Source organism: Eurypyga helias, unplaced genomic scaffold (assembly GCF_000690775.1).
Source record: "Eurypyga helias isolate BGI_N326 unplaced genomic scaffold, ASM69077v1 scaffold33630, whole genome shotgun sequence".
NCBI classification, from domain to species: domain Eukaryota; kingdom Metazoa; phylum Chordata; class Aves; order Eurypygiformes; family Eurypygidae; genus Eurypyga; species Eurypyga helias.
The window spans coordinates 1-10298 of NW_010228169.1; the positions used below are offsets into that span (position 1 = coordinate 1).

Here is a 10298-nt window from a genome sequence, read left to right on the forward strand (position 1 = left end):
GCGTGTGCCGCGCTGTTGGGGCGGGGTGTTCCTGCGGTACTCACAGGGCTTACTCCTCTGCCGTTTTCAGAGTACGTGGAAAAGCCACTGAAGCTGGTGCTGAAAGTGGGAGGAAGTGAAGTTGCTGAGCTGTCTACTGGGAACGCAGGACTTGATCCGAGCCTCTACGAAGACAAGTCTGAACATGAGAAACACAAGGACAGAAAAAGGAAAAAGAGAAAGAAAGGAGAAAAACAAGTTCCTGGAGAGGAAAAGGAGAAAAGGAAGAGAAAGGTTAAGGTACGTATTGATGCTAGTGCCTTTTAGCAAAAAAACTGCCTCGGCTTTTTCACTAGGCTTTACATCAAAAGGTGAGCAGATATGACTGTAACTTGAATCCTTAAACTGGAATAAATTCAAACTCAGTATGTTCGTTTTGCCGATTCCTTTTCTCCAGATACTTCTATTAGAAAAAGGTGAGTAAAGTCATCCGAAGTTTCTCATATTTCAAAAAATTTGTTGCATATAGAAGGACAGCAAATTAAAAGGGGAAGAGTGGGGAGAAATCTGTGTCTAAATAAATTCATTTATATAAAACAGAATTAAGACTTTACAAGTTGTTAATTAAAAGAAATATATGTATATATATTTCCTTCTCGGGGTTCTTCACGTGATAAGTAATCATGACATTTATTCGAAGCATTAGGGGTACCTCTCATTTTAAACTTCCTGACTATTTCTTATTAATTCTCCCAAAACCTTCAAAAATCACGTTAGGGGCTTCACTGGAGACAATCCTCTGTGCAGAGAATACTGCAGTTGTTACTGTCATGCTGTAAGTGGCTGTCTGTCACATTTTCTAAAAAATAACTTGATACATTGCATTGTGTAACCGAATTACTTTATTGTCCAGCAGATGGAGACAGCACATAAAGAATACAGGGTTTTCAAAGACCGACAGCCTTACAAACTTCTTATATTGTTTTAAACTATGCGGGGTTGCTTTGGAAAAATCTAGAGAGCGTTATGTACAGTAATGATGCTGGTTTTACAGATTCTCTAAGTTTCTATAACAGTCTTTCTCTTTCTAGGAGGATAAAAAGAAACGCGATCGAGATGCGGACAGTGAGGGAGAACAGGAGGTGAAATGTCAGACCCCCATCAGATTGGAATTGCCACCAGAGAAACCACTGACAAGTACTTTATCAAAGCAGGAAGGTAGCAAAACTAGAAAGAAATTTCTTTTGCTAATTCCAGTTTTCTTTAATTGACTCACATTTCTCTGTTCTTTCTATGGCAAGTGACGACCTTTTTTTGCCACCTTGGTGTTTTTCCCCATCTCATATAAAAATTTGAAATTATGTTACTGTATACTCCCTTTGCAGGATGGTACCTGTGGCAGAGCAAGTAGAATGTTAAGTAAGAAACGTAGATCCCTTATACATGTTGTGGGTTTTGCCACTCTATTCTTTTAATTCATGATGAGTTGCATCAGTTTTGTTTAGTTGACTTCTAATGTCTTGGAAGTTGAGTACCTCTTGCAGTCAGTTTTGTCTCACACCCTTTCTCTCCACATTTCTTTTTGGTCTAGAGGTGGAGCAGACACCGCTTCAGGAAGCTCTGAATCAGCTCATGAGACAGCTGCAGAGGTAAGTGTCTGTGCTGCAGGCTTTCAGAGCTGTGAAATTAAAATAACAAAGGGATGAGGCACATTAAAAGCTGAGTGAAAATATTATTGCTAACATCATAAGAATTTGGGTACTAGTTTAAGAATGCATGCTTACAGCTTCTCCTCATCTTAGGCTTCTGGTGAACACCTCCCATTCAAAGTACTTCTCAAAAACTTTCAAAAGTAGGACTGTTTTCCAATAATGTGATGCTTTCTTAAATGCCCTTTTCCAGAGAGACACAAGGTTTTGGAATGAACTTGCCAAAACTTCATTTACCTTGAGTTCTTCCATTTTTGGCATTGTTCACTATAAAAAGAAGTACGCACTTGAAAGCTTAGACCACATTGTCTTACTGTCTCATTAACCAACTGTCTTTTGATTAAAACAATCAAATTTGTAGAATTTTGAGTTCTTTCCCATGGTCTGTGGTTTAAGATATTCTTTCTTGACTTGAAGAATTAAGAATATCTGTATGTCTTGTATGAGAGTGGTTGAAAGATCGTTACCTGCCTCACCAGATAAGCTTGAAACTTTGTTGGCAAGTTTTCTCTTAACCTCAAATTGTCAAGACCTTGGTGTCAGTTCCAAGAAACGACCAACCAGCCATCAAAACGGGCGTGTTTGGCGTGGCTGCCTTTCCCTGCGTACAGAAAGAAGCAGCCACCTTGGGTTTTGCATCCCGTCTCTCAGCTGGAAGCTACCGCACACATGTTCCGTGGGTGTTGCAGAGTACCCGCGCTGCGTGATTTTGCGGCCTGTGGAGGAAAAGGCTTTTCGCTGTTCTGTGGCAGCTTGGAGTAGGCATCCGTCAGTCATAAGTAAGCCTCGGGAAAAAGGGCTGAAACGCCAGGGGTTTCAGCAGTGGGCACGGTATCAGCACTGCCGCAGGAGGCCACTGTCCTGCCCTTCTGGAGGAGAGGCTCTTGCCAGCTCGTCAGCTAAGCCTGATCCTGAAGAGGAAATACCAACCAACTGTATTTGATTTTAATGCTGTTCAAAGCACCCAGGGACATCAGTGTATGTCAGAGAGCACTGAAAGCATTAGAACATTTTAACGTGTAAAACTATTAACATTACGTGACCCGAAAATTAACATAATCTTAAACACATGCTTTCTGTCACAACTCCAGCAGCAAGCTTTCCCTTCTGTTAATTGCCGAGTAAGCGATGAATGACGAGTGTACATTCTTAGGATATTTGTTCCCTTTATTTGTCAGGGATCTAATTATTATAAAACCACTTTTGGAAAAGCCAGAAGCTAAACAAAAGGGTGTGGAATTTTTTTTTTTTTTTTTTTTTTAATCAGGTACACAAGTGGTTACCAGAATGTAAAACTGTCATTTAAAATAAGGTTTTTGGTATATAGGTTTGTTAATGGGATCTTCCCAACCTTCAAAAGTGGAAGATGATGCTGACACAAGCCATGCCTGGCTTTATGGTTTTGATTCCTTTTCAGCTTAGTCCTTTCCTTTCTACTTAATTCCGAGCTCAATATGTTCTTTGTTACAAGTTGAAACATAAAAAAACTGTCTTTTTATTTCTTAACAGAAAAGATCCAAGTTCTTTCTTTTCATTTCCTGTGACTGACTTCATTGCCCCTGGCTATTCCATGATCATTAAAAACCCAATGGATTTTAGTACCATGAAGGAGAAGATAAAGAACAATGGGTACCAGTCCATAGAAGAATTAAAGGTAATTCTGTGAACTTCCCTTTGACCACGGAGATGTGTTATGCTCAGGTATGCTTGACTTCAGCTCTGGTCTTTCATGCAAATACGAAGATACCAAAAGAGCCAGTACTTCTGCCTGAAGAAACGTTTCTTTTTGAATTTTTGTGAGCAGTAAGTTGTGGAGGTGAAAGAGAAAACACTTGTGGTTTGTAACTGCATCGCAAAGACGTGGGTGGTTTCAGCCGGATTAGTGTCCTTCAGCGCGTCGTTTTGGATCTTTAAGAAGGACAATATTAGCATTTCTGCCAGACTGCTTTTTTTTTATTTTTAAATATATTACCTCTCACAAAACCCCAGAGAGTGTGGTGAATTCACTGGCCTTGCCTGCCTGTTACTCCGTTGTCGTTTGCCTCCTGTCACCTCTGTGCTGGTCAGGCTTACCTGGTCACGCAGACCCGCGAAGGCAAGGGGGCTCCGTCCTGGCTTAACCCTGCGCGGTGCGTCCGGTGCATTCGGGGGCTTGTTTGGAAGGCCCCTACGCTTCAAAGGGTGGAGGGGCTCGTTTTGTTTTCTTCAGCAGAAGCATTCTCTATTCTTTACTGGGCTAGGTGACGACCCGAGACGTGCAATTTGTGCGCGGGTAACAGCTGAACTTAGGCAGATGTTAGTCAACAGTATTGGTTGTGGTTTCTTCTTCAGAGCTCCAAAACGTAAGGAAAATATTCCCTGTTCATTCAGCTGTTTCTGGTTAGTTTTTCATTTTGACCTTTTGTCTCTGTGAAGAGCTGAGAATGGGATAAAACATACCTACCTGGAGAGGCTCTGCCGTGCATTCAGAAGTGAAGTTCCTAGCTCAGTCGTTGAAGACACGGGCCTTAAACGAGCACACATTGCTGCGTTGTAACTAAACTTTGACATATTCCATACAAGGATTTAACCTTGAATTGCAGTTTTTCTGGTTTTAAAGTTAGCTTTGTTGCCTTGTTTACATTGCTGCAGTGTGTTTTTCTTCTCGTGACTGCTGGTTGGCGAGGGAAGTGGATAACTTTAGCAAAGAGGACTTCCATTAAAACTTGAAAAACTACTACCCATTCTGAACACTTCAGAAGACTTGGGGTGCTAGTCCTGAGACTTGAATCTCATTTACATACATACTTCTGTATAAATCTTTAACTGAATAGATTTCTTAAATTCATTAATTACAAATGTTCTGTACAGGATAACTTCAAACTGATGTGTACTAACGCAATGATTTACAACAAACCAGACACCATTTACTACAAAGCTGCAAAAAAACTGCTGCACTCGGGGATGAAGATACTTAGTCAGGTAATAGGAAATACTGAACAAAATACTAAAAAATACGCTTCTTCCTCTTTGACCCCTCTTTCATTCCTCTTTTCTTACAAGGGTCTCATAAAAATGAATAAAGCCTTGCTTAACATTTGTCAAATGCTTGCAAGTAGAATTTAAATAGCCCATTGTGTTAAGGCTCATGCTTTTGTACTGCTACCAGATCAGTTACTGCAGAGAGATTTGCATTTAATATTTCGCTTTCTAAACTGCCCTTCCGCTTGCTAGTGTAAGATGAACTAAAGTAATCCTCTGTGGGTAGGTTAGGGAAGGATTCACTGAAGTAGCAAATAAAACAATTCCTGTGTCTCTTAGGAGAGAATTCAGAGCCTGAAACAAAGCATAGAGTTCATGGCTGACCTGCAGAAGACAAGGAAGCAGAAGGACAAGATGGAACTGCAGCAAACTGGGGAATGTGAAAACAGTCCTGGGAAAGACAAAGGAGAACCTGTGGCTGGCGACACCAAAACGTTCAAAACACCTAGCAAGGAACACAAAAGGTGACGCATTATCTCCGTAACGATTCTGGGGTACGCCCTTTAAATGCTGCTGAAACAAAATGACTTTTAGGGACCAGTGGATGTGGGTTTCTCTCTGGTACTGCTTAGACATTGAACTTCCTTGTCTCAGGGGAGCAGCATTGATGTAAAGCATCCCCATAGACTAAAACCAAGGAAGTTTAGAATCTTTTATGCTACCACCATTGTTTTGTGTCGGTAACCCTGTCCTGCTCATCAACTCCATTCCTTCAGTTACTTTCTGTTGGAGTGTGTTTCACAGAAGTAGTACTGGTTTGGAGAAAGCTTGATTTTGTAAACATTTTGGTACAAATAAGGGCATAGGCAATCTCAAGCACCTTTTTTTTGGTGAGTAGTTGCTTTTGAAACAGATAAATGTACAGCTACAGAAATGCTTCCTGAAATAGCTTTTAATACCTAGAAAGACCCCTTGTAATGATCTGAAGTAGTAGTGACTTCATTTTCACAGATGTGAAAATACAGATACCTAGATTCAGAGCACCTAATGCTTTACTTTACCAAAAATATCCTTGTTCGTTTTGAGGGAGTGTTGGCATCAAATTGGGGAACGTGCTAAACGAGGACATGGGTATGGCTGAGTAGGCTGAACACAGACACCTGTACACTTACTAACACGAACAAGCATTTGCTGATAGACATCTGTCACATATTTTCCCCAACTTTGTTAAATACAGCCGTAGTAAATGGCTTTTTTTGGTTAGTTGTTTTGCCTTGAAAAACAGTTTGCATAACTGGCAAAACCAATTTCTTCACCATATCTTCTTGTGATATTTAGCCTTCTTAAATCTGCCTCTTAAAGCTAGTAACTACGCTGTGTGGGTTTTATTGACAGGAAGGACAAAGATGTACTTGAAGACAAAGTCCGAAGCAATACCTTGGAAAGGGAGCAGGAGCAGATCGATCGTATCGTTAGAGAGTCGGGAGGGAAGTTAACAAGACGACTTGCAAACAGCCAGGTAGATGTTGGCGTACCTGGTAACTCCTTTCACTTTTTCATAACCCAGGCTCACCGAGTGTCCTCTGCCAGTTGAAACTCAAGGTTTGCTTGTGCTACAGGTCACACCTGACTGATGGGCTGCGTGACACTGTAAGGTTAAAGAAAAGTGCTGCCAGGTGAATGCGTGCTGGATTTCATCAGCACAGCAAGCTCAGCGTTTTCAGAAGTTTTAGCTAAAGTAGTAGAAAAGGATGACTAGTAGGAACCTCAGGAAAATAGTTCAAACCTGACCTGCAAACCCCCCTGTAGTTCTGAAACAGCCACGTATCTGATCAGGGGTTCAGTGTTACAGGTGAAGGAACTCAGTTCAGTAATACTGGGCTCATTTAGTTTTCTGCATGCGTTATGTATTTTATCCTTAGCCTCTGCAGAATTGTTAATATTTATCATAACTTCTTAATTCCTTGTGCCTACACCCATAATAGTTGTCTAGTGAAAATAAAACCGTCAGAGCAGCGCTCCCTTCTGAGCCCTACTGATCTTTGCAAATCCCTGTCTAACTTCTATAGACAGGACAGTTTCCTTAGACATTTTCAGTAGTTTAAGGACCACGAATTTCAACTAATAAGTCAATTAAAATAGTCTGATCTTATTTCAGTGTGAATTCGAAAGAAGAAAACCAGACGGTACGACAACTCTGGGCCTCCTTAACCCAGTTGACCTTACTGCAGGAGGTAAGTTGGCATGGTTCAGGAAACACGCCGCTGTCACCTACCTGCTCTGCGGCTTTGCTGCTGGGGCAGGTCAGCAAACCCTGGTCAGGAAGCCGTTGCTGCTCTAAGGCGGGTGAAGGCAGGGATTTAAGAAGCTGCAGCTGAGGGAGCACGTAGATGGGGGCCAGTTGGGACTGCTGTGAGGAGCAGCTGGAGGGAGCCCTCAGCGGCTGTTGCTTCTCCTGTTAGCGTCAGCTGTTTGTGGGAGCTTCGAGAAGGCTTTTGCCATTGGAGAAAGGTCTGCCTGCCCTGTGCTTGCGCACATGACGCTCCCGAGCTCCCCTTAAGTCTGCTCCACATGCAGAGAGCAGTGGCTGCTGACCCAAAAGGTCAGCGATGTTCCAGAATTGGCCACTGGGAGCTGCGTGGCTCCCAGATCATTTTGTCACGTCAGTGCCGTCGGTGTAGTGCCACCAGCTAAAAGAGTGCAGGTGCGTGCGGTTACCTGCCAGCTCCTTACAGAGCTGAAGTGAGCAGACAGGCCCCAGCCTGAGAACCTGACCTCTCCCTTCCGCCTGCCGGTGCAGCAGGAAACCTCAGCGAGAGTAAACCGTGAGCTTTCAGGTTAAGAATCAGATCCTCTTCATGATCTGATCCCCCTCTGTTAGGGGAGGACAGGAAGGAGGAAGCCTGACCGTGAACACTTAACGTTTAGGTTCACTCTTCTGTACGTAACCAGTGTTCCCCCGTGGTCTGGATGCGTAAGGCTACACACAGCACGAAGCATTTGGCGAGGAAAACCCTTAGAGAGTTGTATCCTCTTTATTCTGAAGTTTCCAGCTACAAGTTACTAGAGTTTGGACATCTTCCTGTGTCCCTTAACTGCGCCTCGTTATTTCTGTGTTTGATGTACCCCGCTGCAGAACCAGGTTACTGCCCTGTAAAGCTGGGAATGACGGCAGGGAGACTTCAGTCGGGAGTCAATACGTTACAGGGCTTCAAAGAGGATAAAAGAAACAAGGTTACTCCAGGCAAGTGCTGATTTATTATTTGATTTTAAATATAAATCCTCCTCCTTACATAAACCAACCTGTTGATCTCATTCCTAGGCACAAGGCGTTTGGAACTCAGTTTCTTAATGATCAAGCACGTTGTTGCAGGTGTCTGTCACACAGCTAAGCAGCACACCGCAGTGTCTAGCTTACACTGCACGTGCAAAAGGGGAGGCGCATTTAATAAAACGTTTGTCGAAGAGGAGCTTTACCAGACAAAGGGGATTTTCTGTCTTTGAAAGAGCACAGGGGGAGCCTGAGAAGCTGCTGCCGGCACCAGGCTGAATTTTCATAGTGTCCTAAGGCACATACAGAACTGTTAATGAATCATCTGTAAACAGAAACGCATTTGATGTAGGTGTTACGGTGTGAACAGGTGGTATTCTGTGAAAGTTTGCCATCACCCTAAGAAATAGTCTCCTAAAAGTTTCTTTCTGGGGTTTGTTTTACAACCCCTTCCCACTTTTTTCTGATGACACGCATACCGGAGGGAGTCATTAACACTGCTGTTATCCATTAGTGACGTACCTGAATTACGGGCCCTACAGTTCCTACGCTCCGACGTACGATTCTACGTTTGCCAACATAAGCAAAGAAGATTCTGACCTGATCTATTCCACATACGGGGAGGACTCCAACCAAGGATCTTTCAGGTAAGCCACCAAGCAGGATGCCTGTTAGCGCTTTCGCCTACGGAAGCAGTTAGGTGCACCTCGCTGCAGGTCGGGCTGTGTCTGTGCTGTGCGTGATGTCACTGCTGTCTTCATAGCCCGCTGGGGCTGGTTTGTTGGCTTGTAAGGAATAAACCCTTCACCAAGAGAATTTGAAGTGAAATGAGCCAAGATTGAAGCATTTTAGTGCTGCTGATACATAGGAACACACAGTCTGAAAATTAAGTCTATTTAGGACTAACTCTGAAGGACTCGCATTCAAAGCCAGAAAAAGTTGCGTGTCACAGACGTTTATCCAAACTGGATTTTTGTGATGTTAATGACCTTCGTTACTGCCTTGAGTGCACCACACAAATACTGACCAAACTACTGCGGTCACAGTGGGAGAGCCGAGTCCAGAGGGAGCGAGTCTCAATTTCATTCTTAACTAGTGTGCATACCACTTGGTTTTCTTGTTACTTACTACAGAAAAAGTAACTAATTCTCATTGGTTTTATTGTTCTTGATGGTGCAAACTTCAGAGTTAGTCCTTTTGGTTTCTGAGGATCTCAAAATAGAGCACACAGTGGTATAAATTCATACGAAACGTGGGGATACATAAGTACAGCGCAGATGTAAAGTGCAAGTTTGCTTCTCGTTTGATGCAGCTGCTCGAGTATCTTCATTTTCCTGGTTTTTCAGGTTTTGTTAGGAATCTGAGTGGATTCCTCAGCTACAACAGGTGTAGGTAATTAAACAAAAGCGAGCCACATAGATCAAATTCCGTGCTCCCTTTTCTGTGCTTTCTGTACGTGTTGGTTTGACTTTACATAACAAATCCTTTTTTTCCACCGAACGTCTGACACAGAAGCGGTTACCTGAACTGTCTCTTGATCTTGCAGTATTCATGATTTTCTGCTGAAATCACAAGATTATCCTTTCTTAATGGCGGATGGTTTGCTTGATGTCCTGACTAAAGGAGGACATTCCAGAGCTCTCCGAGAACTAGAAACGGTAAGAGTGGATTTGTTGGGCTGTGGCTTTTCTCTAAAAGCACGCGAGCCCTGATAGTAGAGAAGGGTGATACTGTGATTCTGTTGCCGGGCTCCCTGTTAATTGGTAAAATCTGAAGTGAGGACTGACCTTTGTCTCCAGCGGATGGGTTTTCTGGAAAAGGATTATTCTGGCTTGTTAATGAGTGAAACATGAAAATCAGCAAAGCGTTGTAGACAGCCAGCCACGCATTCTTTCTCTTTTTACTCTCCCACGCCCATTAGCACTAGCTCCTCCTCTGCATAGCAGCATGCAGTTGTTCAGAAATGAGGTGGTCGTGGAGGGGTTTTCTCGTTCCCGGGAGAACTTTATCATGTTGCTAGCAGCCACTCTTTTGTTCCGGAGAATTAGTGACTAGTTTTGCCCTTTACTTAGTGCAGTACTTTTAAACTCAAGTCTGAGCTGTGTCATAATACTGAACAGCTGATTTGATGATCTACACTTAACTGGCAATCCTAGATTAGTTGAGAACCTCCACAGACAGTTCCTGTTAACCAAAAGCCTTGATGTGGGTTCACATCAGCGCAAACTATTGAAATAAAGATTGTAGCCTTGTACTGTGGGTCAGATGTTGGCTAAATAAGTACTGGAAATTCTTTGTGGATCAAAGGTCAGCCGTTAGCCCCAGCTCAGACCTTCGCTTAGCATTACTCCTTGCTGCCCTGAGGAGAAGGACTTGGG

At 43.0% G+C, this 10298-nt stretch overlaps 1 protein-coding gene across 1 annotated transcript; it reads left to right on the top strand.

The window, feature by feature from the left end:
* Positions 1-39: 39 nt before the first annotated feature.
* BRD7 (bromodomain containing 7) lies at positions 40-9578 on the top strand (the record flags this gene model as incomplete). The annotated part of the gene is made up of 11 exons (XM_010158666.1): positions 40-279; positions 1071-1197; positions 1571-1628; positions 3198-3342; positions 4539-4649; positions 4989-5173; positions 6045-6168; positions 6808-6883; positions 7786-7893; positions 8435-8567; positions 9467-9578. Coding segments are annotated over 11 exons (1419 nt in total), but the record flags the coding sequence as incomplete, so codon positions are not given.
* Positions 9579-10298: the final 720 nt, after the last annotated feature.